General features: G+C 41.8%; 15 protein-coding genes across 15 annotated transcripts; 8 read left to right on the top strand and 7 right to left on the bottom strand.

Moving 5' to 3' along the window:
- Positions 1-546: 546 nt before the first annotated feature.
- On the top strand, positions 547-1,896 carry PAS_chr2-1_0457 (Protein involved in ER-to-Golgi transport; the record flags this gene model as incomplete). The annotated part of the gene is made up of 1 exon (XM_002491319.1): positions 547-1,896. One exon carries the CDS (start codon positions 547-549, stop codon positions 1,894-1,896), a length of 1,350 nt encoding a protein of 449 aa, XP_002491364.1.
- Positions 1,897-1,916: 20 nt separating this feature from the next.
- Positions 1,917-2,888, bottom strand: PAS_chr2-1_0458 (Peroxin 20; the record flags this gene model as incomplete). The annotated part of the gene is made up of 1 exon (XM_002491320.1): positions 1,917-2,888. One exon carries the CDS (start codon positions 2,886-2,888, stop codon positions 1,917-1,919), a length of 972 nt encoding a protein of 323 aa, XP_002491365.1.
- Positions 2,889-3,044: 156 nt separating this feature from the next.
- On the bottom strand, positions 3,045-7,238 carry PAS_chr2-1_0459 (Subunit of TORC1, a rapamycin-sensitive complex involved in growth control; the record flags this gene model as incomplete). Its single annotated transcript, XM_002491321.1, has 1 exon — positions 3,045-7,238. The coding sequence occupies one exon, from the start codon at positions 7,236-7,238 to the stop codon at positions 3,045-3,047; it is 4,194 nt and encodes a 1,397-aa protein (XP_002491366.1).
- A 264-nt stretch (positions 7,239-7,502) lies between these two features.
- On the bottom strand, positions 7,503-9,741 carry PAS_chr2-1_0460 (Protein serine/threonine kinase; the record flags this gene model as incomplete). Its single annotated transcript, XM_002491322.1, has 2 exons — positions 7,503-9,580; positions 9,636-9,741. 2 exons carry the CDS (start codon positions 9,739-9,741, stop codon positions 7,503-7,505), a joined length of 2,184 nt encoding a protein of 727 aa, XP_002491367.1.
- A 251-nt stretch (positions 9,742-9,992) lies between these two features.
- Positions 9,993-10,815, top strand: PAS_chr2-1_0461 (uncharacterized protein; the record flags this gene model as incomplete). The annotated part of the gene is made up of 2 exons (XM_002491323.1): positions 9,993-10,013; positions 10,072-10,815. The coding sequence occupies 2 exons, from the start codon at positions 9,993-9,995 to the stop codon at positions 10,813-10,815; spliced, it is 765 nt and encodes a 254-aa protein (XP_002491368.1).
- Positions 10,816-11,111: 296 nt separating this feature from the next.
- On the top strand, positions 11,112-12,215 carry PAS_chr2-1_0848 (uncharacterized protein; the record flags this gene model as incomplete). The annotated part of the gene is made up of 1 exon (XM_002491324.1): positions 11,112-12,215. The coding sequence occupies one exon, from the start codon at positions 11,112-11,114 to the stop codon at positions 12,213-12,215; it is 1,104 nt and encodes a 367-aa protein (XP_002491369.1).
- Positions 12,216-12,285: 70 nt separating this feature from the next.
- Positions 12,286-13,476, bottom strand: PAS_chr2-1_0462 (Mitochondrial protein of the mitochondrial carrier family; the record flags this gene model as incomplete). Its single annotated transcript, XM_002491325.1, has 1 exon — positions 12,286-13,476. One exon carries the CDS (start codon positions 13,474-13,476, stop codon positions 12,286-12,288), a length of 1,191 nt encoding a protein of 396 aa, XP_002491370.1.
- A 165-nt stretch (positions 13,477-13,641) lies between these two features.
- Positions 13,642-14,982, bottom strand: PAS_chr2-1_0463 (Hypothetical protein; the record flags this gene model as incomplete). The annotated part of the gene is made up of 1 exon (XM_002491326.1): positions 13,642-14,982. The coding sequence occupies one exon, from the start codon at positions 14,980-14,982 to the stop codon at positions 13,642-13,644; it is 1,341 nt and encodes a 446-aa protein (XP_002491371.1).
- Positions 14,983-15,182: 200 nt separating this feature from the next.
- Positions 15,183-16,136, bottom strand: PAS_chr2-1_0464 (Metalloendopeptidase of the mitochondrial inner membrane; the record flags this gene model as incomplete). Its single annotated transcript, XM_002491327.1, has 1 exon — positions 15,183-16,136. One exon carries the CDS (start codon positions 16,134-16,136, stop codon positions 15,183-15,185), a length of 954 nt encoding a protein of 317 aa, XP_002491372.1.
- A 262-nt stretch (positions 16,137-16,398) lies between these two features.
- PAS_chr2-1_0465 (Basic zinc-finger protein) lies at positions 16,399-17,166 on the top strand (the record flags this gene model as incomplete). Its single annotated transcript, XM_002491328.1, has 1 exon — positions 16,399-17,166. The coding sequence occupies one exon, from the start codon at positions 16,399-16,401 to the stop codon at positions 17,164-17,166; it is 768 nt and encodes a 255-aa protein (XP_002491373.1).
- Positions 17,167-17,408: 242 nt separating this feature from the next.
- PAS_chr2-1_0466 (Triacylglycerol lipase involved in triacylglycerol mobilization and degradation) lies at positions 17,409-19,463 on the top strand (the record flags this gene model as incomplete). The annotated part of the gene is made up of 1 exon (XM_002491329.1): positions 17,409-19,463. One exon carries the CDS (start codon positions 17,409-17,411, stop codon positions 19,461-19,463), a length of 2,055 nt encoding a protein of 684 aa, XP_002491374.1.
- A 96-nt stretch (positions 19,464-19,559) lies between these two features.
- Positions 19,560-19,845, bottom strand: PAS_chr2-1_0467 (uncharacterized protein; the record flags this gene model as incomplete). The annotated part of the gene is made up of 2 exons (XM_002491330.1): positions 19,560-19,772; positions 19,837-19,845. The coding sequence occupies 2 exons, from the start codon at positions 19,843-19,845 to the stop codon at positions 19,560-19,562; spliced, it is 222 nt and encodes a 73-aa protein (XP_002491375.1).
- Positions 19,846-20,835: 990 nt separating this feature from the next.
- Positions 20,836-22,773, top strand: PAS_chr2-1_0468 (Catalytic (alpha) subunit of C-terminal domain kinase I (CTDK-I), which phosphorylates the C-termina; the record flags this gene model as incomplete). Its single annotated transcript, XM_002491331.1, has 1 exon — positions 20,836-22,773. The coding sequence occupies one exon, from the start codon at positions 20,836-20,838 to the stop codon at positions 22,771-22,773; it is 1,938 nt and encodes a 645-aa protein (XP_002491376.1).
- A 627-nt stretch (positions 22,774-23,400) lies between these two features.
- Positions 23,401-24,555, top strand: PAS_chr2-1_0849 (uncharacterized protein; the record flags this gene model as incomplete). Its single annotated transcript, XM_002491332.1, has 1 exon — positions 23,401-24,555. The coding sequence occupies one exon, from the start codon at positions 23,401-23,403 to the stop codon at positions 24,553-24,555; it is 1,155 nt and encodes a 384-aa protein (XP_002491377.1).
- A 315-nt stretch (positions 24,556-24,870) lies between these two features.
- PAS_chr2-1_0469 (uncharacterized protein) lies at positions 24,871-27,507 on the top strand (the record flags this gene model as incomplete). The annotated part of the gene is made up of 1 exon (XM_002491333.1): positions 24,871-27,507. The coding sequence occupies one exon, from the start codon at positions 24,871-24,873 to the stop codon at positions 27,505-27,507; it is 2,637 nt and encodes an 878-aa protein (XP_002491378.1).
- Between the last annotated feature and the right edge of the window lie 107 nt (positions 27,508-27,614).

A 27,614-nucleotide genomic window follows, 5' to 3' on the forward strand; every position in this document is an offset into this window, starting at 1 on the left:
TTCCTCCCAGCCTCTACACAGGTAATTGTAGGAAAATTAGACACCTATATCTTTATCAAGTATATTCTGAGATATCCTGGAGCATATTACAGTAGTTGCAACATGTGTCACACTTTCTACTTTAAATATTCGTAGTAGCAAAGAGCCGTACTTACTCCTCTTAGACGGTAGAAAATCGAGGATAGAAGGTATGTTGCTAACGCTAGCGATGAAAATTGTTCCAACAATTATCATCATCTTGAGGACTAGAACTACCTGTTTTAGGAAATTTCAGGTTCCCTAAACAGACTAAAAACATCTATCTGCTCACTTAATCCTCGCATTGCTTCTAGCTAGCCATTCCTCTCTATTCGCGCGTAATTGTTATTTTTCCGCGTGTTCCTCGTTTCTTTTGATTTCTTACACTGACTTATTTTTACCCAAAAACATTATCACCCAACTTTAGCCATCTCCAGTGCTCCACATCGTGTTCCATTCGTTTCACCTAGGTAATTTCACCTTTTCATTCGCTTTAAAGTACTGGCCAGAACTATTATTGGTACGGTAATGATCATTACGCAGAATCTTGTTTCTTATTCGGGTTCAAGTCTCAATCACGATGGGAAGGGCAACTCTAGAATTTTGCTCAGCTCTACCAACTTTCAGCATAGAACTCCTAGTGAGCCACTAAATGGCACTGCCTATAATCATGAGTCCGACTTTGTCGTCAGAAAAACACGTTCAAATTCAAGTTCCCATTCGAATGTCAGCTTCCATGGCTACAATCTGCGAAGTTTACTTCCATATGTCAACTTTAAACTTTGCGGAATGTGCTTCCTTTGGTATTCTAGTTCTGTTGTCAGCAATAACAGCACAAAGCAGATATTGAGACAGTTTTCTTATCCTGTGACTCTCACCGAATTTCAGTTTTTACTGAATGCATTTTTTTGCTTGGTAACGATTATCGCTGTCAACCAACATGACTCCAGAGTATACAAAACCTCCTCCAAGATGTCGAAACGATTTCCCCCGGGGACATTCCCAAAAGACATCGATTCTGCATTCTTCACCCTGAAAGACTCATTTCTTACAATCAAGCGGAATATTTTATCAACAACTATACCCATGGGCATGTTCCAATTCTTAGGCCATATCACCGGTCATAAAGCAACGTCCATCATTCCAGTATCTTTGGTTCATACAATCAAGGCACTTTCTCCAATTGTCACGGTCTTCGCCTACCGCTTGATATTTCACAAACACTATCCTATCAAAACATATTTAACATTAATCCCATTAGTGTCCGGGGTCATGCTCAGTTGTTTAAAAAACAACCTTTCAATAAACAACGATCTGTTCTTCCAAGGATGTCTATTTGCATTTCTCTCCATGTTGATCTTCGTCTCCCAGAACATATTTGCTAAAAAAGCCCTTACTTTCAAAGAAAACCAGTTAAACGGAGATGTCGACTCCAAATTGAAAGGTGACGATGACACTATCCTACCGCAATACAAGAATTCGGAAAATAACAAAGCAGAGAAGTTTGACAAGTTAACCATCTTGTTTTATTGTTCCATCATAGGCTTTTCATTAACGTTGCCGTTATACGTGATTCTGGAATCTAACGTTTTCGTCCAACAAAAAACCCTTTCCTTACTCCAATTAACACCTGGCCTACTGTTTTTGTTAATCCTGAACGGTTTTGCTCATTTTTGTCAGTCACTGGTGGCATTTCAAATACTAGGCATGATTAGTCCTATTAATTATTCTATCGCAAACATCATGAAAAGAATCACCATCATTGGATTTTCTATTTTCTGGGAGGCTACAAAACTGAACAACGTGCAGTGGTGCGGATTAGTTCTCACAATTATCGGATTATATAGTTACGATAAATGGGGTGCAGTCAAAAACTAGCCCTGGAATAATATTATTGATTACCTTAGATCGGATAAAGGATCCGGTAAATAATCCCTGATGTCATTGCCAGTCTTGTCTATGAATCTATCTCCGCTGCCATTAATTTCGACTTCCCTCTGTGCGACCTTATCCATCAACCTGAGGAAGTTAGATTGTTTGAATTTATGCTCAGTGTTCTGCGAAACAGTAGTGTCCACGTTGTTCATTTGGTTGAAGACCTGCTGGGCAATCTCTGCAAACTTGGTAGTCTCTATATCATTATTGTCATCTTCCTTCTGTAGCTCCTTTTGTTGCTCTACTTGTTCTGAGTCGGAGAACATATCCATACCGTCAATTTCATTCTGAACTGTTTCGAATTGTCTCTCAAATGCAAGGTTTGTCATGTAGTGACTTTGGTCCCCCAGTTGCGTCTGATTATGAGTAAAGTTCTGATTATGCTGCTGAGAGTGCTGATTTACCATACTAAATACTTCTCTTGCAGGCGCATTAACAAGTCTCTGGGTTTCCCGAATTCTCATTTCATATTCCATTTCTTTGTTATGTTGCATATGGTTGAACTCTTGAGTCCAAGCATTTGCAGTTGAAGACATTGCTTGCATGTTAGTTCTCTGATCCATGGTCTGGAAGCTTTGCTCCTGTTCCATACGGACGTTCTCTAGGTTCATTGCGCCAAAATCTTCAACCCATTTGTTATTCTCCTGTTGTTGCCTAAACTCTGAACTCCAATTATCGCCAAATCTGGTATTCTTCCTAATTAGCTCAGCAGAAGGGAAATAATTCCTTTGAACAGATGTGTTTTGAAACTGGCCAAATTCCGCTCCTGCGGTGGTGTTAAAAGATGACTCGGCTCTAAAGGCTCTATTCTGGCTACTATTTTGATCCCTAAATCTTGCTACGTGGTCATTTTCCAAAGTACGGTCCTGCCCGACTCTCTTGCTGAGATTATCTAGCGCTGTGGCAGGGCCACAACTGCCATTAGAAGTAAACATTCAAACACTTAATTAGGGAAGAAAAAACTGTAAGGGATGATCGGTCATTAAATTACATATGGAGACATCTTCAAGTGTCTGGGGTAAATTATTGATTCGGTACACTATATGCATGTGGCTTCTTTTTTACATCACATCATATCATAGTAGATGCGCCTAGTAACCATCGTGTTCCTGCACTAGTTTATCAGTGCACTTGTACAACTGAATATGAGAGTCTTGGGTGTGTGACGTGGCCACCATCATTCTATGCGGATGAAGCATCATGGAAGAAACGTAGCCAGCAGTCTTATTGGATAAATATGGCGAGGGATCTCTGATAGTTGAAACATGTTCACCTGTGGTGGTAGCGACATTAACTATCTTGGAAGCGGTCAGGATCACTGGAGCATGCTCATGGATTAAGGAAGCAGTGATAGATCTATGAGGAAATGACTCGATTGGTTTATCTAGTCGAATGTCCCAAAGATTGACCATATTATTGGATGCACTCATGAGCTCTCGATGTCCACCTCTTTGCATATGAACGTTTTTAATCATTCCTCTTGATTCCCTGTTTTGCCAAATCTTAACCATTGAATCTCTAGAGTCCAGTCTTCGATCGTAGACACGAATAGTTCCGTCACCAAATCCTCCAACGAAAATATTTCCAGCAACTTGGTCGGATGTCAGAGAGGTTATGGAACTCGTAGACCTGGCAGGGATGTCGACCACGCATAGCTCACGAGGAGCATCCCAAATCCTAATAATCTTGACGTCACCACTGACTAACAATGATCCAGTGGATTGTTGCCATTCAGAAACCAATCCTGTGGTTCGAGAGGTAAGCAGAAGATCGGTTAATGCCCTCCAAGCAGTGGCCAACCTGATATCCTCCATAGATTGGAAATTTTTGTAGATTCTGACTACACCATCAGAAGACCCTGTCAACAGCATTGCGTTATCATCTTCATTAATAAACTTCATGTCAGTGATCTTAGTACCAAATGGGTTGTTATTAGAAAACCTGGATAATTGTTCATTGGTTTCCCAGTTGAAACATGTAATATTGTCTTTCTCATCAGCAGATACAAGATAGCTATCAAATTGTGTAAATTTTAACAGTTTTGGCTGAGTGGTATTGTTGAATGTAGCAATATTGTTGTTCCAATCCCCTGAAATAGCCAAATCCTTTTGTGGTTGTGTTTCATTAATAATTGACTCGTTCCGGTTCCTTCTCCAAAGTCTCCTGGTGTACTCAAAACTTCCTGGTTCATCCACATCATTCACACCAATTTGAGGCTCTTGAAAGTATTCCATGCTGTACTCAAAGAATTTACTATGTAAGGGCATTGTTGGTTCGCTGATTGGACTCAATTGTTTCAAAGGAACAAACCTAGGTGTAGGAGGAATGGGCTCGATACCATATCCGAGATACAAATGTGAAAGATCCACTGGGGCCAACTGAGAGTCATGATCTTGGATATTTCTGTTGCTAGCACCAGAAAAGTTTCGCAGCCAATTTAATGCGAGATTACTCATCCTATCAGTAAGTGAACTGGTTGAGACGTTGGAGACAGATCTTTGATTATGTCCATTTTGTTGGTTTCCTTCAAATAATGGTGTTATGGTCGTAGAATTCTTATTTGAAGTAATTTTTAGTGATTGAGACCGGCTGCCTGTCTTTGAATGGCTAGGATCTCTCGTCTTATGGATTTTAAGTTGGTTTCCATTGGATACCATCCCCAATCCATGCAAGCTGGCTTGATCTGATTTCAACTGGGTCGTGTCATTGGTTGAACTTCGTTGTAGTAAATATTGTTCCATATCACAGACAATCTCACCAAGGGGACTTTGATTCAATTTGATCATAATAAAATCTACCAAACTCTGCGCATAATCTTTTACTCCATCGTCAGGATCAGAACTCATAATCAGTAGCGTTTTGAATACAGAACTGTAGATGGTTCCATAGTTAATACTTCTTCTCCTAACTTCGTCAATCATGCTGGGATCATCAATTAGAGTTATTTCCTCCTCTAATTGACCACATGCACTAACAATGAAAAAATGGATATACTTCATAACGAACTTGGAAAAAAAGACGACAACTTCCCGACGAACAATGGGAGATCCATCCGCCAATAGGAAAAGCATTGACAATGCAACTTTTACCTCTTGCTGGTTCGACTCTTCTTTACCCATCATCATTGTGGACGGTTCTTCATCATCAGATAGCGTTGTCAGAAAGTTGGTCAACGAAATTACAATGGAAGCTCTGACCTCAGGAATCGGATCGTTCAACAGTTTAGTTAAACGCTCAACATGTCCATCTTTATAAGAAATCCATCGTCCATCGGGATAATTGGCCCATAACTGGCCTGTAAAAAGTGCACACCATTGTCTAAGTAGAGGATGTCCTGATTTTTCAAGGTAATACAAACATGTACCAACAAGGTCTGAGCTGAAGCAAAGCCGCTGACCAGGTTTGTACTCCTTCACAAAAAGGGAAAGAATGAATGCAGACATCGCTTTATGCTCTTCATAGTTGACGTCATTGACCAAAAAGTGGTTTCCACTAGCAGCAGTCGTAGGTTTGGGAGCCACCAGAATTTGGATAAAATAATTGTATCCTTTATCTTTGCATAATTCCTGCTGAGTATTCTTATGATCAATTGACATTATCCTGGCCCAAATAAAAGTTAGAACCGGCTTAAGTTCCTGTGCTGGACTCTGCAAAAGCTTTAAAATGTAAGGGAAAATACCAATAGACAGGGCCAAATAAACTGCCCATGGACCTAGATCCAAGAATCTTGAAAGTAAAATTAAAGCTCTCAATCTGTGAACTTGTGATAGCAATACCTGTAAAACAATTGGCAGCTGATCTGGGGGATCTTTGGAACTTGAACCATATTTCAACCAAATCTCAAAAGCAGTCAAGTGATGTTCAAAGAATGTGGAATGCTGGTAATTATTAATTATTTGACCTTGTGATTGACTTGGTGCTGGAGCTGGAGGCTTTTGGGGGGTCTGATTTCCATCTTGAGAGTCTGATAATGATGTAGTAGTAGATACGGGTGTGGGAGCAACAGAATTGGGCTCTGTTCTCAATAATGTGTTAGCTGAAGCAGTAGGATCTCGAGATAATTTTTCATGATTCTTCACCAATTGAGACAAGACTTGATCGATAGCGAGATCCCAAGAGTCCCACATTGTATGATCAGTGATATCCGGTAATGGAGGATCTGAGATGGGATTACAACCATTTGCTGTCATAATTTTCTTTGCAAGGAGAAAATTTCTAAACAATGCAGCAACCATCAAGTCTTGCCGGAAAAGTTTCTTGAACACAGCTCTTGGAAGACTGGACCATGCAATCGTATCAGTTATGGCTGTGAAAATCCAATTTAATTCTCCCAGTGGGGTCCTTCTATCCGTGAGTTTACCAGGAATCTGTATCTGTCCATTCTGATCCAACAAAAGGTCATAATAGCCATGAAATTTCAAAGGGGACTGTAGGAGAAACCATTTTACACTGATCTCGATTGGGCATGTTAAGCAACACGTAAACAAATCTGCTGGAAGGTCTGGATTCATGGGCAGAATCTCGCTGGACTTACACGCAGCTAGCTGGATACAATCAATGTAGGCAGCAGTGGGTGAAGGAGCACTGATATCATGGTTTCCGTCATTATCGTCGTCGATTCTTTTCTGAACAAATTTCTTGAAGTTGGTCACTATGTTTCCAGCGGAAGAACAATCGTACACAAAGATGCAAGGAGCTCCAAGCCATGTCTGCAAATCGTACAATGAAATAGGAATATACTGAGTGTATCCTCTGTTAAACACCCAAATTTCTCCACTCTGCGTAGGTTGTGGGACTCCGTGGCCATTGTAATGAAATAAGATACGCTCATCTTTGGCAGTCTTTCTTAGAGTGTTGCAAAATCGTTTCACGTCTTCAACACATGGATCTAGAGATTGCTTGTAGCGAGTTCTCAAAGATAAGGTCTCATACTGTGTTTGCAGCGCTCTCCCAATGGATTCAATAGCCTTCTTATTATCTGTGAACGACAGAGGATCTACCCAAGCCTCTGTTTTAGCAGAAGGTTGAGTCTTGAGGATATCAGGAGGGTCAACTCCAATGTTCAGACATAACACAATAGCTGCACTAACAGTCTTCTGTCGGTCTTTCATGATCTTCCAATCGACAATGGGTTGGTATTTTTTGTAATTTTTTTCCTTCTCTTCTTCTGTAGTTGGGTTTCCCGCCGTCTCATGCCTCTTGTCGTCATAATAGATGTAGAAAGTATTGGCCAACATGTCCATGTACTGCTGAGATGTGTACTCATCTTGAAATCCATGCCGCATTGTTCCAATTTTTCTAAATATAGGCCAATGAAATAACCGGCTACTGTCAGAATGAAGCTATTACTGGTGAAAATACCCTGTAAAGTGCTAGTTGACAGAGTAGCTGGGCCAGATTGTTCAACGAGTGAGTGAGGTTTATCAGGAAATATCAGAAGAATCGGTGACCGAATGAGGATATTATTTCCCAATTTGTGTAAGGTACGCTTTTTTTTTTACCAAGACCAAGTAATTTACTTCAGTATACATATGAATACTATAATGTCTTTAAAGAGAGCTAGGGAACCTCTTATGAAAGTCTATTTGTAAATCTGTCAGTTCTTTATCCGTAATCTCATCAAACTCATCCCAAACATCGCTATTGTTCTGGACTTTTTTTGATTTAGATAGATTTAAAGAGGTCGTTAGATGTTCTGGCTTCTTGGGTTTTGGAGGTGGTTTCTTGTGGTGGTGCTGGCCATTATCAGCCTCAGATTTCTTGCTGGAAGAATATGGGACTGCAGTTTTCACTGGATCCACAACAGAATACTTTTGAGGAACTATTCTTGGAGGTGTCTTCGCTTTCTCTAACGATTTGGAGACATTCCGTATGATGTTATCAGCCCTACTGGCATTGTTGTTTTTCCTTTCTGCTTCCGTATACTTCCCATACCCTTCAGCTGTATGAGGTGCTGGGTCCTCTGGTTTATTGAGGAGCATTTTAATACGCCTTTGAATAGATGAGGATCTCTTTACCTTGGATTTGGATGATTCTTCTGTTTGGAGATCTAATGACTCCGAGCTGGTACTCCTGCTAGCATAATGGTTCTCATGTGTTGGAGTTCTAGATCTGGAAGGTGCCACTGATGACCACTTGTCTTGTCTCTCTCTATCTCTCCCGCCCGTCAATAAATTCTTCAATCCTCCTATGCTACTCTTTTTGCTGTGACCCAAGCCCTCGCCTGTTAATTGTGCTCTGCGTGATTTCAAATTTTCACTCTTGGAGAGCCCCCTCAAGAAATCCACGTTACTGTCAATGTGATTCTTATTTCCCGGAGATAGTTCTATTGTTTGCTCTTTTGCTACACTGTCGATAATCTTGTTCGCAGCTTCCAATGAAGGTCGTTTCTCTTGATCTAGAATCTTTGGACTTGAAAAATCATCAGATGCATATAAGCTGACGGGTCTTAAAGTCCTACGAGGTGGAAGAGATGGAACCGACTCAGATGACGATGATGATGATGACGATGATGATGGTCCCGAAAACTTAGATGCTTGGGAACCGATACTTTTGTGTTTATTGTGATGATGTTGATGGGACTTCAAACTAGCCTCCGAATTGCTGATAAAACGGCTCTTATCCAACTTGGCAAATGGATCCTTATCTCTTTTCTCAGAAGAAGTCCTCGAAGATGTTGTAGATATTGGAGCATTTTGGACGTTCGTAGTTAAGTTGAGAACTTTGGAAACGTTAACATCAGGTTGAGAAATGCGTTTCCTCTGTTTGTAAAAGTTCTCTATAGGAACAGGAACATTTCTCATCTTGCATATTTCTTCTAAGAGATGGTAAATATGTGGTCTCTTTTGAGGATCAGAAACTAATAGCTTGCTGATGACATTCTTTAATCTGGGAGAAAATGGAGGTCTGTCTGGAAACTGAAACGACCCATTTACAATAGCCATCTCTTCAGCCTTATAATTTGGAGTGTGATCAGGATTGAACCTTTCAAAAGGCGTACAGTAGTAGCAAAGTTTGTACAAAAAAATTCCAAGAGCCCACATATCGGCCTTTTCGTTTATAGGATGGCCTCTGTAAAGGTCGAGCATCTCTGGGGATCTATACTGTGGGGTCGTATGCCTCAAAATATCATCTTGTAATATTTTGAACTCTTCGATATTTTTTGGAGGGCGTAGAGGAGATGATGCTGAACCAAAGTCACAGAGCTTATACGTCCAGTCGCTGGAAATCAGTACATTTTCAATCTTGATGTCTCGATGCACTAAAGGGGGCTGTAAAGAATGCATTATAGCAATTCCCTCGGAAACGTCCGACATTATCTTCAATACTTCATCCTCTTTCAGCTTGTTGTGTAACCGCGTATTCATGAAGTCAATTAGCGTACCATTAGCACAGTATTCCATCAACACAAACACCTCATATCCAACTCCATTATCCATTCTAGATGCATGTGAATCAATGTAAGATACAATAAACTTGTGTCCCTTCAGTCTTCTCATTGCGTCAACCTCAGCCCTCAATATGTTCAACTGGGCTTTATCTGGTACAGAGACTCTCTTTAAACATGCAATCGAGCTACCCTCAAACGGAGGGCTGCATTCTACTGTATACACATGTGAAAATCCTCCTATAACAAATGTTAGTAAAGACAGACTTTTAATGGAAATTGCTGATGAACTTACCTGCTGAAATATACTTGATGACAGTGACACTATGGGTTCCTACTGTCAGTGGAGTCCCCGGCGGCAGCTTGGCATTGGGTGGGGTAATAGAGGGATTGGAGGCCATAATACTATCGTATTCAAAACTGCGTCGGTGCAAGCAAGTCGTTGCTCTTCTATAAGCTAAGGAACTGCCTGGTATGTTAAGGGTTCGTTGACAAAGCCAAGATCTAGTGTCGTGCGCCCCGAAACCAGCGAAGATCCCTTTGATTATGTCAGCATGGTATTGTTCATATTATCCGTCTCGACAGAAGGAGGAAAAGATATCTAGCGAGGATCCGTCCAATTGGTTAGTTAGGTGACAAAGATTCAACTGAAATGAAGAGTTTTAGAGCAGCGGTAAGTTTGGCAAAAGATTTTTTAAATGAGAGGCTGTGTTTACTAACAACTTGTTTAGCTGGGTGTGTCTGGTTTATCGTTGGGGGCCTTCTTTTGGGGGACTAATAGTAGCGTCATTTTGAACGAGTCGAAACGTCAATTCTATCAGGACGATGCTTCCGTGGTTCCCATTCCTGGAACCATTGTTCCGGCAGCTGGTACTGAGATTGAAGCTTTAGGTAAGAATAAGATTGTCAATGGGATATCTATTCGATCCCCTAGCCCGTTGGAAGCCACTTTCTCCTCGGTCAGAAAAACCATAAACGATGTGTATAAACAAGCTGAGGACAAATTTTACAATGTCTCCACTAAATACTATGAAACTGAGTCCAAAGTAGCCTCGCAAGTGGCCCAATTACATGAAAAAAGAGAAGATCTTTTACCAAATGGAATTTATGTTATCGTTGGCACCTTGGCAGGATCCATTTTTGCCAGAAGGAGGAACATTCTACTCAGAGCTATTACTCCGGTGGCATTTGGTTTGGTCACATTCAAAATATTCCTTCCGGAAACTTTTGGGAACACCGTCGGATTTGCTTGGAAACTGGAGCAGGAAAAAATCCCAAAAGTCGCCGAAACGCAACGAAATGTCGTTTCCAAGGCAGAAGAGCTCTACAAAGACGTGGAGTCTACAACCGAATCGTCGCGTGCTGCCGCCCAATCATTGCTCCACAAGAGCAGAGACTATGTTTCACAGGTGACCGGTCTGAATCTAGATCAAAAGGTCATCAATGGCGATGCTACGACTACGAAAAACAGGTAGGAAGAAATGTATGACATGTTTAAAGTTGTATTGAATTCTAAGAAGTGAGGCGGGGGAAGCCGCAATATGAAATTTTTAATCTTTGCAAACAACACTAAACTATGTTGTAACCTCTATTGTGTTAGCCCAATGAATATAGATGGACAGCATTCATTTTGTGGTCTTTTACCATTTTCTATAGTTCGTTATCAATATGCAAAATGAATCGTAAGTGGGTTTCTATGTAGAAGGAAAAATAGTTTTCTTACTGACCCGAGAGAAATAGACCAGGTTTCCATGAGGACAAAGTTAGATCAATGTCTATTCCTGGGACTGTATCAGGCTCAAGATCAAGTCCGGCAACTGGAACTGGAACGGGAATGAACCAGCTCTTATCCTTGGCGTCTTCTTCGCAAGTGAACTCCCTTCAAGATCTTTGTAGTGCTTCCAACGGTTCTGCTTACACAGTCATTAACAACCCGGTATCCTTGAACAATCCGTCTCTTGGTAGGTTGTTGGAGTATTTGGGTGGGAATGCTCCTTCCTCATCAAACTCAGTTAAAGCGAAGCTAAGCAAAGTACTCAAAACAAAGAAAAAGGAAATTCAGAGCGAAGCGGAGCTTATTAAGGAGCTGAATAGCTGGATAAATGTTCTTCCAAATAAAGAAAGTGCAAAGCTGATCTTTGAGTATGCCAGATCGTTGGAAGTTATGGTAAAGCTCCAAGAAGAAATGCTTCAAAAGTATGAAAACATTTCCCTTCAACTCGGCTATGTCGACAAAAGAGAGAGGAAGGCCAACGCCCTGAAAGCACAGAGAAAGAAAGAACTCCGTTCCTTGAGACAGAAGGAAAGTCGAACCACCGAAAACCAAACAATTATCTTTTATAGAGAATCGATTGAGTGTTTGAATACTTCCATTGAAGTGGTTCAAGAGCAGTATGTTCGAACAATCAACAATGCTCTGAAAGGTAGTTTCATCGACTTTCATATATTCTTGCGGAACATGTCAACTGAAATCAAAAATAGTTCCATTGGCTTTTTCAAGTTCCTCAACGATGGTTCTTCCAGGAACTACCAGAGATATATCACAGCTAATGATATGAAACCAGCATTACGCATGGCATCCACCTCTTCGTCTATCGTTCAAGGTGAGAAAACAGTGTCACCTAATCCTTCTCCTTTGCACCATAATTTGGAAATCAAAAGAAACTCCAACAACAACCCAACATTACTAACTCTTCAGAATAACTCTGTAGAGAATATTCTCAAAGACCCATTAGTTGAGAGGCCTCAAGCAAGAGCAGTATCCAGCATATACCATAATCTTGTACCGGATCTTAGAAAGCTGAGCCATAATAGAGAAAAACGAAAAGTCCCTGAGTCCAAAGATTCAGTTTCAAATGACAACCATTGGCTATAATGGATGGTTAAATTTTCTGTGTATGTATTTGTTTTTGATGAGTGTGAAATTATCACTCTATGAACAGGCTCTATAATTTTTGATTAAGAAACAACGTTTTTGACATTTCGTAAGTGGAGATCATAATGGCACATGAGGGTGCCACCTTCAAGCATCTGGGGAAAAGTCCGACGTATAGGGCTCTCACTCCTTCGGCTTTTACTATGGAGTAGAGAAACTGAAACATTGATTTCTCTGGCTTTCTAACATTGAGAGACGAAACACTTTCCTCTGAAATCTGTAGTCTAGTTTTCCCTACATCGAAAGGATTAGTGATTACAGCAGCTATTACTCCAGATATGGAACCACTTAGGAAAGATCTTGCAAAAACTCCGAGATCCAATCCTTTGTGCTGTCTCAAAGCATCATCGTCGTTTAGACTTGGCAAATTCCAAAAATTTGCTCTTTTGGAGAAAAATTCATACGATGCCCAATAGATTCCACTAAACGGAACATCTCTCCACAGCGTTAACTGGAGTCCAGTGAAGAGGCTTCGCAGTCCTCTAGAACTCATTTCCTCACCGGATCTTTTTAGAACTTTCCAAAACAATTTTCGATTAGCATTAATATGTGTGGGGTTATTTTTCAGTGATGAAGGGATTGATTGCAATCTAGTTTTGAGTAATTCCAATGGAGCAACACAAGTGGCTGCTAACACTCTGGCTACAGAACCACAAATCAGGGGATTCAATGTTGGGCTTGAAGTTCGAAACGGAGATCGATCTCTCAAGTACTCATAACCACTGAAGTAGACAATATTAGCAGGGACTCCCATCAAAAGGGTAAAACTAAGCCCACGGTAAAGAGAAGCAAAGCCTTCGTTCCGAATTATCTTGGACAACCCCTCTGATGTACTTTCAAACTTGACATCTTGAGAGCAAGAGTGAGAGACGCAGAATTCGTTGATTGCAACGCTCCTCGCTTCCTCCTTCACTGTATCTAACCAGAACACTTTTCTACAACACTCGCCCGCATTCGTAACGGCGGGTGGCGTTATAAGATATTGCTGCTGCTGCCTTATTCTGACCACATCAAATGGAGTAACAACCAGAGAAGTAAGTACCGACCCGACACAGGCGCTCAGCATCCTTTGATTCAAACTGATGTCATTGCTGGCGACCACGGAGTTAGTTACTAGGCCTTCCTTTCCTGCTTTGAACCTTGTATTAAGGTCCACTTCGTATTCCTCCACGGTACCGGCAATCTCAGAAGCCATAGACATGATAGGAAGGGTCTGATGGTTAACAGGGATTCAGTTGAAGATCTAGTAAGTTTAAAGGGGAAGATGGTACCAATCCCCAGGGGAAAAAAATATGTAGCGCGAAGACGGAAGACAAATGCAGGACGTCGGATGGAAGATAATATGAATAATGTATCTAACTATTTATTAACTTTGCCTGTACCTTTCAAGAAACTTGTTCTTATTCTTTTCATAATTGGTATATCCGTCGTCAATGGCCTCTTGTGGTGACAATGGTTCTTCATCGTCAAAATGGCCCATAAATTGTGATTGTCGAGGAGACGGAGTATTATTGAAGGTTTGGTGTTTCTTAGGAGGAGTGTCAAAAGGGGAAGGTTCTCCAAAAGCTATGCTGTTTTTCTGCTGTTGAGCTGAACTCTTATTGGTTGTATTTGTGACAACAGATGTGTCATCCGCTTGGTTGAGGGTGCTATGACTAGAGAAGGCTGTGATATTCTCGGACAAATCATGCTCAGGTTCTATCACAGACACTACCGAGTCCCGCTGATATTCACTTAATGCTGTCTTATAACTTACAATATCACTGGATTCAGATTGTGTGTAGTTGTTTTTGGAATAAAATGCTTTCGTCTTCAACTCCGTCTTATTGGGCGAAACCGGTCTTTTGAGAGATTCATCGGATTTGTTCCTGGCAGAGTAATCACTAAGAGGTTTACTCTGTCTATTTGTATGATTAACAGTTGACTTGTCAGGTTCAATATCCAAAGGTTTCCCTATTTCTACTTTGGGCTCCGTTTCAGTCTGTACCTTGGGTGATTGTGGAAAATTGCCTCTAGTATATCGGTGGTTGTTCTGGTTAATGGCTTCTGGCGTCAAACTGGCAACTCGCTGAGCAGTCGATGGAAAGCCAGACGAATCATTCCTATGCAAACGTCTGACATAATCCACAGCTACAGACGACACTGAATTGCTGTTGGTGCTACCATTCTCATTTCCATTGGCAGCTATACCAGTTGACGGGGATACTCCATTTGGTCCGGTTAGTTTCTCGTTGGAATGTGAGTGAAGCCTTCCGTGCTTCAAGAAGCTTAGTCCAGATTCCGTCTTCTCACTGCTTTTTACACTGACGGACTCTGGGTTGACGTTTGGAGGCAACATTGGTACCACCGTATCGTAGTAATCTAGGTAATTATTTCCTGATCTGACTCTTGAATGATCTTGCTCTAACCCGGAGAATTCTGAATTTGTACGAGAAGAGGGCAAAAAGTCTGGTCTTCTGTACTGATTCTCATCTAGCCTCGTTTTCGAATCAACTGGATTGCCTAGTTCCTTGGCTTGGCTATTTTCTGGGGAGTCTGTTGGCGCACCATAAAAAGACACATCGTCATGATCAACGTCAATTTCGTCCTTCACTTCCTTCTTGAACTTACGAGAAGCCCGAATAGATAGTGCCACGCATACCACAATAGCCATGAGGCAGGGCACACCAACCGCCAACCCAACAGCGAGCCCAGTTGTATTCACCATTGATCGAAGGTTAGGGTGATAGGATGAAGTGACAACAATTCAAAGCTTAACTACCTTTCGCGCGGATCAGTTGTTGTGGCTTTGAGGAGAAAACTGGCCAAATATAGGCGGCAATGCGCGCACAAATAGATTCTGGACGGGAGTATATCCAATTGGAGTAGGAAAGAATATGACTGGCTGCATCCTGACAGTCATCTTCTTCACCACCATGAAACTTGTCCGAGGCAATGCAACTCCCTCAGCCGCTCTGCCTCGGGCAGCCAATTGCTCATGTTCTGGATTCTCCGACGACTGGCTGGATGGGTAGACAGGAACTCAGGAACTGAACCCATTCCTCTTGCTGCACCACTTTTCTCATGCTCAGCCATTCTCTGCCACAACCTTGGAGCTTCTTGGGGATCATAACAAGATTGGGACATCAGCATTAATCCGATGTAGTCTGCTTCTGTTTCCATCTCGCGAGACGCAGGCATCTGTACAGCAGTTTGTAAGAGAATCCGATTGAGAGAACTGGAGCCTGTAATAGTAAAAAGAACAAGATTCAGTAGAGCGTAAAAGGGCATCTTGGATAAGTTCTCGCCAGTATGTCTGGCTAACTGATGAGCGTACTCATGGGCTAAAACTGTAGCCAAACCATCGTCATTGGCACAGATAGGCAAAATCGAGCTAATAACGAATACTTTACCGCCTGGTAGAACAAAAGCATTGGGCGGTTGAGTAGAATCATGAATGACATGAACCTTCCAGTTCATATTATCAGTGGTACTACGGTTAGCCATGGGTTTCAAGGAAGATGTGTCCTCAGAGAGTTGTGAATCGTGAGCCACGGCAGAACCGGCTTTAATAATTTTATTCATGATTTTTTTGACCCTGATCACCGTTGGATGATTTTCAGGCAGTATTTTGTCTCTATTTTCAGCAATCAATTGGGAATACGACTGTTCACCAATTATTGTTTCCCATTTGGGATTGATCCATAGTAACCTCTTACGCTTTGTGATGGGGGCCTCCTCTATATGAGACACCACAAATATGCCTGTTCCAGCAACGGCTACCCCCAGGTATTTCAGCTTCCTCTTGTTGTTCCAGATGGGAACTGTTGTGTTCTGGAATCGATGATAAGTGGCGAACCGTCTAATGTTTCTTAGGAACATTTGCGAGATGAGGCGACTACTAAGCAATTGTCAAGTTGATTCTGTAATAAATTAACGTCAGCAATAACTTCAGTTCAGATGTAGTAAAATAAAGTCGTCCAATTGTCGATCTGAGAACACTACTAGTCCTTCTCTTCTCAATGATGCCGTATGGCTGGTAAATAGTACTCCTGATCGATCTGGGATAAACTAAGTTCGCGAAGTATTTTTAATCACCCTCCTCTCCAGATAGAGTTCAACTTGAACGACATCACTACGGTTCATGGCTAAAGCTGAATTTGGCACTCCCAAATATGTGGCCAATCAAATGAAGGCTCGTGGGCTTCAAAAACTGCGACACTATTGTCAGGTTTGCGAAAAACAGTGTAGAGACGATAATGGATTCAAATGCCATGTTCAGTCAGAGTCCCACACTAAAAAGGTCCAGCAGCTTTCCTTGGAAGGCGGTGATAACAAGAAAAGAGGCAAGATTGCTGAGTTCTCGTCTCAATTTGTGAAGGATTTCATTCATCTTTTACGGAGCGGCCATGGCGATAAGTTTGTGGGGGCTAACCGGTTCTATCAAGAATATATCCAAGACAAACAGCATATTCATATGAATGCTACAAGGTGGTCGTCTTTGACAGTTTTTGTCTCATATTTGGGTCAAGAGGGACTGTGTCGAGTAAAACAGGACGATGCAGAAGGTTTGATGATTGCGTATATAGATCGATCAGCGGCAGCAGAACGACGCCGAAAAGAAGCTCAGAAACAAATGCGAAAACACACAGATGAAGAACTTGCAATGAGGCAGCTGGAAGAGAAAATTAGAGCTAAGAGACCTCGAGAGGAAGCACCCCTGGTTCCTCTCGGTGCTAAGAATACGGGCGAAGATAAACGAGTTTCAGTTTCATTGAAGCCTGCCACGGAAACTACTTCTGTCAAATTGAACATGAAAAGTTCTCACAAGAAGATTGCAAATGTAAAGCCAATAAATGTCTTCAAAAGGAAGAAGACAGATCAAGAAGTGGGCAATGTCCAACTTGGATAGTTTTCTGTAGATAATTTTGTCATACAGGGCTGGGGTTAGGTTAGGTCGGGTAATAGTATAATAGGCTCTCTTTTTGAACTGTATTAAGCTAACCATTCTTCACCAGGCAGCTTTTCTGCGTTCTGCTTCGGAGAATTCCGCTTCTTCTGTCAGCTTCTCTGACAACTTTCTCCCTCCAGTTTTCGCATGTGATGATGTGCACCCTATTTCTTATCGCGACTCTCTCAAGCCTTCTCCTCCACATGAACTTATTTGGAGCAGTCACAGACACTCTATTTGCGCAGAGAGAACTACTCAAGTCCCGACAAGAGCCCTCAGAGGTCCACTCACCTTCTCGCCTCTTCCAAGTGGTGGAATCCGTGGCTTCTGTGCTACGGAAAATTCCCTTCCTGAAGCACTGTATCGGACCACCTGTAGAAGGCGAAGAGTTGATAAGACAACTTCTGGCTCAACAGAAAGTCTCCACCAGTTATGAAGAGTGGTACGAGGTTTCACAAAAGCTAGACATCCTACAAAACCTAGAAATCTGGAAATATGAAAAGGAATTTTCTTTGTACGATTACCAGCTCGTCGAAAGACGATTGGCCGAACTCAGAGAGACCATAAATAATAAAGACTACCCAAAATTACTATATCTAGTGAGAACTACGTGGAGTCGCAATTTGGGTAATATGGGAAATGACGTTTTGTATGCATACTCTCACGTTGGTACCAAGAAACTGATTGAGGAGTATGTTGCAGAGTGTGTCAAAGGGCTGAACATACTGGCAAGTGAAGACAATGGTTTGGACGATACTCATGTCCTGGGAACCCTTATACAAACACGCAAGGCCATTGGACGTACGGCTTTGGTGCTTTCCGGAGGAGGATGTTTTGGACTGATCCATATTGGAGTAATGGCCACTTTATTAGAACAGAATATGTTTCCCAAGGTTATAGCAGGATCATCTGCTGGAGCCATTCTGGCCAGCATTCTATCTGTTCAGACTCCCGAGGAAACTTTACAACTGCTCAGCACTATTGCGACTCGGAAATTCGAAATATTTGAGGAGAACAACCATAGGGAGGGCATATTGGTTTGCTTATCTCGATTCTTGAAGTACGGTACATGGTTCGATAACTGCTATCTACAGAGAACAATGCAAACATTTCTTGGAGACCTGACGTTCAAAGAGAGCTACAATCGAACTGGAAGAATTTTGAACATCACAGTTTCGCCTGCGGCTGTACATGAACAGCCAACATTGCTAAACTACCTAACTGCTCCAAACGTTCTACTTTGGTCTGCAGTGTGTGTCTCATGTTCTTTGCCTGGTGTATTCCCATCGAGTACAATTTTGGAAAAGGATCCACGCACTGGTGAAATCTCTGAGTGGAATAAAGCAGCTACTGTCAAGTTTGTGGATGGCTCTGTCCACAATGATTTACCAATAGCTCGACTTAGTGAAATGTTCAATGTTGACCATATTATTGCATGCCAAGTCAATCCCCATGTTGTACCATTTCTTAAAATGGCTGGTGATGGAGTCAACACTGGCAATACATTCCTTCGAAAATCGCTTCAAATGGTTAACAATCTAGCATCCGATGAGATTACACACTATCTGACAATTGCAGGAGAACTTGGTATTGCACCCAACGTATGTACCAAGCTGAAATCTGTCCTTGCTCAACAATACTCGGGAGACATTACGATTCTTCCAGACCTCCGTCTCACAGAGTTGAATTTATTGTTGACAAATCCTACTCCTGAGTTTTTGTTAGATGCCTCAATAAGAGGTGCAAGAGCCACCTGGCCCCAGATATCCATGATCCAAAACCACTGTTCTGTCGAATTTGAGTTGGACAGAGTGATTGGCCTTTTACGCTCACGTCTGGTTGGACGCCCTGTTCTCATTGAAAGAAACCGTCCTCGATCCCGTACTATAGCGGGAGGAAGAAGAAGCGACACCGCAACATCGACAGCAATTACCACAACAACTAACACACGGACTCCTTTCGGTTCAGCTCATGACTCTTCATTCACCCCGGTCTACCATTCAGGTTACAGCTATTACCTTGAGACACCAGCTCCAGCTCCTGCCCCTCCTGCCTATACTCGCCGGGCATCCGCTTATGAAAGAAGAACTGCTACACAGCCACCATCCCCATTACAATCACCTTTAAAGTCACGAAACAACAGTATGGAGAACCTAGTTCGTCGTAACTCATTACGCGAGATCAATGCGCTACTCTACAGGGACAATTCTCCCAAGACTTCTCGCAAACGTATAGGGGGTCCCAAGAATCATAAATAAAGCGTAATTTATTCACTATCTACCCATACATAAGAATGATAGCTTCTGTTACTGTGCTGTAATAATATTATTACTTGGGAATCTGGATAATCTCACTCAGTTTCTCTTGAACCAGTCAGAGGCTCCAAAGTAAGCGACGCTAGAGTCGAAAGCCCATTCTCCGGCATCCAAGTACCTTTTGACGAGACCTTCAGCATCTTTATTACCAATTTTCTCAATATTTGGAGTTAAACCCGTTGATCTGTGAACTCCAGCCAAGAACCCTGACAGGAGGGCCAGATCTGCACCGAAGTGAACTACTTTTCCAATCTTGAAATCAGTTAGTTGACAGGTCAAATTATTAAGCAAAAAGCCTCTTCGATTTTGAACTTACTACTCCCATTTATACCTGGTTTGTTTTCTTGCCCTAATTATCCCTCAATAGTATCAGCTATCTGTTTTTGTCTTGTGCTCTCCCATCCAAGTTGGGATTCGCGAAGAATGGCAGCGAATTGACAGACCCCCTCTTATAAAGCAGACATTCTTTCTCCTTTCCTGCCCATTAACCGGCTATTAAAAGAGGCCATATTTTGGAGCCCCAATAGATGATATATGTATTTTAGAAGAGAACACGTTTGAGCACCCTCTCCCCTCAAGATGAGAGCTAGGTCTTTTAGGATGTGAAGGAACGGAAATGTTTAATAGTCTGTCCAGGTCACATTTTCAACGGTACACCAGGAAGGACATTGTCGAAGGCATTTCGCATCATCTTATTGTTTTTTACGGTATCTTGCCGTTTTATTTACGCATCGTGACCATGAGATGACATGGTTTCACCGCCAGTGGTGTACTTCGGGTTGGTTTGGTTTTTGTTTGTTTTGTTTATCTCTCTCTTTCTTGTTTATCTAGGACTTTAGCTCGAACCCCCTTGAGAATGTTGGGTATATTTGGTGTGATATTTGCTTGGTTTTGTGATATTTAGTTACTCGTGGTGGACCGCATGTTTGCGAGGTCAAGCTTTCATGTATAAATTGGTGTCATGGGTGATACCACTCCCCGCCTCCAATTCCAGACGGAAAGAGTAATCATACTGACGACCAAATATTCTCCCATTAATGAGTGAATGTCTGGAAGGAAGACTTTTCTGGTTGTAACCCAGTCTTTACTCGCCTAAAGAATGTCTTTCTTCCTAGACCTTCCAACTTTCACTCTCCACTAACGCTCTGGCCCTGGGCGATTTATGGTGGTTGATTTTCCTTCGCGAAGTCCACAGTTTTCTCCTTTTGCTTTCCGCCGCCGGTACCACCAGCCAGTCCTAGTCATCGCAGTTCGTTTTTTTTCTGCCCAATACCCTAATCTACACGCCGCCTTCCCAACCTTCCTAGCATTCAAGATGTCTAACAGAAGAGAACGGATTGCCTCTCAAGACGATCATGGTGAGGCATTCTTCGATTCCCGTGAACCTCGACAAGGAGGTTTCAGAGGTCGTGGAGGATTTCGTAATGGAGGATCGAAGCAGGAACAACAAAGAGAGAATCCCAGACGAGATATTGAAAATGACGAAAGAGATTTGCTTCCTTCGTTTCCAAAGGCTAGCAACAGGGAAAAAAATGGACCACGAGATTTTAAACCCCAAAACAATAAGAATAAGAACAGACCAAGAGAATTGCCCAAGCATCCAAGTGAGACCTTCACTTCAGAACGAGAGAGGACAAATTATGCTCGGGAAAGGGGTGACGGCTATGGAAAACCTCGAGGTTCAAGGTATCAAAACACTAGAGGAGGCCGTGGTCAGAATTATCCCAGAGCTAGGGATACTTATAATCAGAGAGGCGATAATTATTCCAGGGAAAGTGAATACAGAGAAAGAGATGACGACTATAGTAGAGAAGGGTACAGAAATCGAAGAACTGATCCAAGAAACAGAGAAAGGGAACTAGATCCAAGAGACAGGGAAAGGGAAAGAGAAATAGATTCAAGAGATAGAGACCGAGATTCAAATTACAGAGGGTACCCAAAAGGCCCAGAAAGGGAAGCCAGTTTCTCACGGTACTCAAGGTACGGCGGAACTCAACTTCCGTCAGGCCCAAAAGCTTCGCTTCGAGACCCGAGAGATAGAGACAACGGAGTCAGACGGCCGAATGAGTCGACTCGACCAGCTAGAGGTTCTACTAGAGGTCGAGGAAATTTTAGAGGTAGACTTCCAACTGGACCAAGATCTGCTGGATCCAGATACGATAACCATTCGGAGTCTGATGTGGATGAAGATGTCTTTCTTCATAAGAAAGAGCCTACACAGTTTATGTATAACCATGAAACAGATCAGCTTATTTTTGAGAGGATTCAACAAGTTGGTGAGGGAACATATGGTAAGGTTTATAAAGCCAGAAATCTGTTGACTAAGAATTTTGTCGCTTTGAAAAAACTCAGGTTGGAGGGCGAGAAAGAGGGATTTCCAATAACAAGTGTGCGGGAAATTGCTCTTATTCAATCATTTGATCACGTTAATATTGTTAGTCTCACTGAAATGATGGTTGAAAAGAATTTTATCTATATGATCTTACCATATATGAACCATGACTTGTCGGGTATTCTGACACACCCAACGCTACAATTCACGGATGGACACCGGAAGAACATTTTCAAGCAGCTTCTGCAAGGTATGGAGTACTTACATTCAAAGCGAGTCATTCACAGAGATATTAAAGCCTCCAATATTTTGCTTGATAACGATGGAGTATTAAAAATCACCGACTTCGGTTTAGCAAGGAAAATGAAGGATCTCAATAAAGACGCACAGTCTCCAGATTATACTAATAGAGTCATAACATTATGGTATAGACCTCCTGAGTTGTTATTAGGCTCCACGTCATATGGTAGAGAAGTGGATATTTGGGGAATTGGCTGTTTGCTTTTGGAGTTGTTTACGAGAAAGGCTATATTTCAAGGAAACAATGAGATCACCCAACTTCAAAGCATTTTCAACATTATGGGAACTCCAACAACTGCAAGTTGGCCTGATATGGATAATCTTCCATGGTATGAAATGGTGAAGCCACGAAGTCGGATAGTAAGTCAATTCGCTGATAAATACGGAACTGTACTAAAAGATCCGGATTGCTTTCATTTGGCTGTTCAGCTTCTATGCATGAATCCAGCAGACCGAATCACAGCTAAAGAAGCACTTGCTCATCCATATTTCAAATCGGATCCAAGAACTGAACCATTGACTTTTCTGAAAGAGTTGGGCAGCGAGTGGCATGAATATGAATCCAAAAAACGGAGACGGAAGGAAAAAGAAGAAAAGAGGAAAGCTACTGTCAGTAAATAGATACTCTAATATACTCCTTCCATGATTCAACTAATTTTGCATTAGTTGGTCAATGTTGATTGAATATTGGCAAAATATACAATTATGACAATCCAAAAAAAGAATGCCCTCTGCCAGAATTGAACTAGCGACCTTTGCATTACAAGTGCAACGCTCTACCACTAAGCTAAGGGGGCTCAACTTGTTGGAGTGATTGAACATTAGATATCTAAGGACAACTAGTATTAGTGTTAATCTATAAGATCCATCAGATCCATCAGATCCAACTCTAGTCATTATATAAAATGTGCTATTGGTTTGCTTGAGCTTGAACTGTAGGATTTTATTTTTCTTATGGGTTTTCTCGCTCCTTCCAAATTAGAACTTCGATAATTTTTCATGTTGTAAACATAAGAACTCGTAAGGCTTTTTCAAAGAGGGTTCTCCAATTCTGGTACACATACATTTCTGTTATATTCATCTTTTAGGCAATTTGGCACTGGCTAGATTAACTTACTACTACCATTTTAAGCCCGACAGCTGTCCATTTTTTATAGTATATGTTAAGATGGTATCTTCCCATCTACAGCATCTTGTAGCATCTATCGCTAAATATTTTTTTCCAATCTTTCAACACCATCCAAGATCATGGAAAGTTCATCAGAGTGGGACAAAAGAAGGTATGTTCCCCAAAAGGGCGACCCGGCGCTGCCTCCACAACTAGCGGATTACTCAAGTAAAACAACGGAAGAGGTCATGAAGGATATCAACCGGCTGCCTCTGTTCATGACCGAATTGGATGAGACAGATGGGGAGGGAGGAGAGAACGAGGGCTTGGAAGCCTTGAAGGCTTTAGCCTACGAGGGTGAGCCAGATGAGGTTGCCTCAAACTTCAAAAACCAGGGAAATGACTGCTACAAGTCTAAACAGTATCAAGATGCTGTCCAATACTATACCAAGGCTCTAGAGGTTAAGTGCGACGATGCGGCGATTAATGCTTCTTTGTACCTGAACCGAGCTGCCTGTAACTTGGAGCTGAAAAATTATAGAAGATGCATCAACGATTGCAAACTGGCATTGTTGTTGACTCCTGATAACGTCAAGGCTTACTATAGATCGGCCAAGGCGTATTTGGCATTGGGTAAACTAGACGAGGCCTCAGAGTTGGTAGACTTTGCCCTGAAACAACAGGAAGAGCATGAAGTTAAACAGGACACAAAAGCCCTTGAAATACTTGGAACACAAATAAAACACCAGAAGGAGAAGCTTGAAGAACAGGAACGACAACGGAACGAGAGAGAGAACGCCAAAAAGGCCAAAGAGGCTGCATTGGCCGTGGCATTAACTTTGCGAGGTTACACTATAATTCACACCAAAGAGCCATTTGGCATTTTGCAAGATAAGAAGATCACCCTTGAAGCGGAAACCGATGTGGAGAGTCAAATGATATTCCCTGGAATGGTCCTGTACCCTACCCTAGACGAATGGGACTTTGTAGAGCAAATTAGTGAGTTGAACACACCAAAGGAGATTATTGGAATGCTAATGGACCGCCCACCGGAATATTTTGCACAGCCTGGCCATGGAAACTTCCAGCCAAAGAATCTGCAGGCGTACATGCAGACTCAGGGCGGAGGGTTGGTTAAGGTTGGAAAGAACCTGAGTTTTAAGGAGATCTTGAGCTCCAAACAACCAATCATCCCTCTAATGGACAACTCTTTGCGGATTTACGTAGTGCCCAAGCAGGACGGGGACTTTTTGTCCCAGTGGAATAAGACTAAAGCGCTTAGTGAAAGAATGTGAAGTTGATACAGTTCACTTTTTTTTTTTTTTTGAAATATGCGCAAGGTGCAGGATTTCGCAGATACCAGAAACCAGAAGGAGCTGATTACTCTCGAACACGACTATCTTATTGTATGTAGGACAGTTCTCAAGTCTAATATTACCTTTTCCCTGTATCAACCTTGCCCGAACCACAAAACGTTAACCGTCTCCTATCAGAAGACCCGGCTTTCTTTTTTCACACACTAGACACCCATTTCCCGTCTGATGAACCCTAGCGAGGCTCTTTAATTTTGTTTACATCAATACCACAACTTACTAGGGGGAAATTACACAATGACAGGATCAGCATCGTCTGGACAGCGCAATTGGTTTCAGAAACTTCTGAAAAAGAACAGGACGTCCACCTCCAGGCCTGAATCGGTTATCAGTTCTCGTGATATAATGCACTACATTCAGGAGCACGAGGCCATCATCGACCCGGATTGCATTTTATCTATTGAACCTGAGCACTGCCCCGAAATATCGAACGATGCTGTTGAAGATTACGAGGAGTCGCCCGAACCAGAGGTACAGGGAGACGTGCTGAGCAATTGTAGATGTTGTGGGACGATATTGAAGTATCCCACTTTTGTGAAGAGAATCAAGTGTACTATTTGTGACACAATTACTATCGTGGAAAATGGCGACCCAAAGAATGCAGATCGCAATGGCTTGAATAGCGATTCAGGTCAAACCCAACTCCTAAGTTTAGAGTATTTGGAAGAATTCATCCAGAATAATTCTTCACCAAAGGCATTGGGGGTCATGTTATACGAATCTTTTAGTTCTTTTAGAGTACTGAACAATTCATTTCGAGTTCCCAATTATCGGTTATCGCATCGCACTCCAGGGTTAGATTTTCCCCAGATAAAGCGTTTCTACAAGAGAATACTCAAATTGCCTTCCATCAACTCTTACTACAAGATGCTACTAGGTATGTCAGATCTCCTGAAGAGATCTCCAGAGTTAGAAGAACCACAGAATATACTCTGGTTGTTAATTATTCTTGAATTGCCCACCTTCCAGCATGTTTTGATTCATAAAGCAAACATCCCAGAACTTAGGTCCGTCCAATATGATATTCTGAAAAGGACAATTGGGTTGATTGCAAACTTGAACAAGACCCCACTTCAGTATCTCTGCAACTGGTTGCACCGTTCTCCAGAATTTTTAATTAAAGTGGATTTAATCAACTTATACATCACCTTTCACGTTACGAAATGCATAAACTATCAACTCAAACCTACGAACACTACAGACACAGCAACTCATTCAGAAGATGAGAATGTCAACTACAAGGACACACTATTCAAAGATATGAATGCCACATCTCCCGCCCAGGCCCTAGATGCTCTGCCACAAAACGCAACTATGAATAGGCAAGATGAGTTTACCTCAAAAATAGGATTGAGTCAATATGGCAACAACTGGCATATCAGAACTGGTGCCCGGGCTTTATCTATATTTTTCACCGCCAATAGCCACAATGGCAAGTTTAAAGTACCAGTATCCAATTTTTATAACACATTGGTCGATTACGTCAATATCAAGGAGGACTTTGATGCTTGGCAACTCAACAACAGGAAAATGTCTAACGGGGCGTCTTCCACTGGGGACTCCGTTCAATCTGTGATTGACTACTTACAAAATAACACGATATCAGCATACTATGGAATATTATCGAACGACCCAACCCAAATGAGAAAATTGTCATTTACCTTTTGTCAGTTCCCATTTTTGATTTCTCTGGGCTCAAAGATCTCAATCCTTGAACATGAAGCCAAAAGAAAGATGGAAAGAAAAGCAGAAGAAGCTTTCATAAACTCTCTGAATCAGAAACAGCCATTTGGGATTTATTTCAAAGTCCGAGTTCGAAGAGGGCTAATTGCTAACGATTCCTTGAAATGTATCAAGAACCATACGAACGACCTTCAAAAGTCTCTCAAAGTTGAATTTGTAGACGAACCTGGCGTTGACGCCGGTGGACTTAAAAAAGAATGGTTTGTTCTACTTACTAGAGAACTTTTTCACCCGAACAAAGGGTTATTCTCATATGATGAAACATCGAAATTGGCCTGGTTTACCATATCCAACATTGACCACGAAGAATTATATTACTTGGTCGGAGTTGTTTTGGGATTGGCTATCTATAACTCCACCATCTTGGATCTTCGACTACCTTTTGTTCTCTTCAAAAAGTTATTGAATAAAAAACCATCCTTGGAGGACTTTTGCGAGCTATATCCTGAAAATGGTGGTAGTCTGAGAAAGTTGCTGAAGTTGCAGGATGACGAAATATGGGACAACATGGAGATTTATTTTGATGTGACCTATTCAGACCTCCTGGGGGCTATTAAAACCGAGGAACTGGTCCCTGGTGGATCCAGTATCAAGGTGAACAATTCTAATAAGAATGAATACGTTTCCAGATACCTTGACTTTTATTTAAACAAGGTTATAAGTAACTCCTTCAATTCTTTCTACAAGGGATTCTACAGTGTCATAGGAGGCAATGCCCTATCGTTGTTCAGTCCGCATGAGATACAATTGATTGTACTTGGAGACGACAATGATGGGAAAAAAGTTGACACAGAGATACTAAAATCTGTTACAAACTACAACGGCTGGGACTCCCGGGAAGCTGCCGTAACAAGCAAACAAGTTGCCTGGTTTTGGGAGTTTTTTGACTCGATTAGTTACAAACAGCAGAAGAAGCTCTTGCTCTTCATTACAGGAAGTGACAGAATTCCAGCTACCGGGATTCAAAACCTTCCATTTAAAATCACGAGGCTCAAGGGCAACAAGGAGAGGTTTCCCATAGCCCACACATGCTTCAACGAGCTTTGCATCTACGAGTACCCCGATAAGAACACAATGTGGAGGAAACTAGAGTATGGGATGAATGAAAGCGAAGGATTTGGCATCAAGTAATATTTAAAACGTATACCCCAAATAGGCAATAAATGGTCAATTTTTTTGCAACGGCTCGTAGTGTAAGCATGCAGCCAATGAGAAAACGCCAAAAGCAAACATCAAAG

This window comes from Komagataella phaffii, chromosome 2 (assembly GCF_000027005.1).
Source record: "Komagataella phaffii GS115 chromosome 2, complete sequence".
In the NCBI taxonomy this organism is placed as follows: domain Eukaryota; kingdom Fungi; phylum Ascomycota; class Pichiomycetes; order Pichiales; family Pichiaceae; genus Komagataella; species Komagataella phaffii.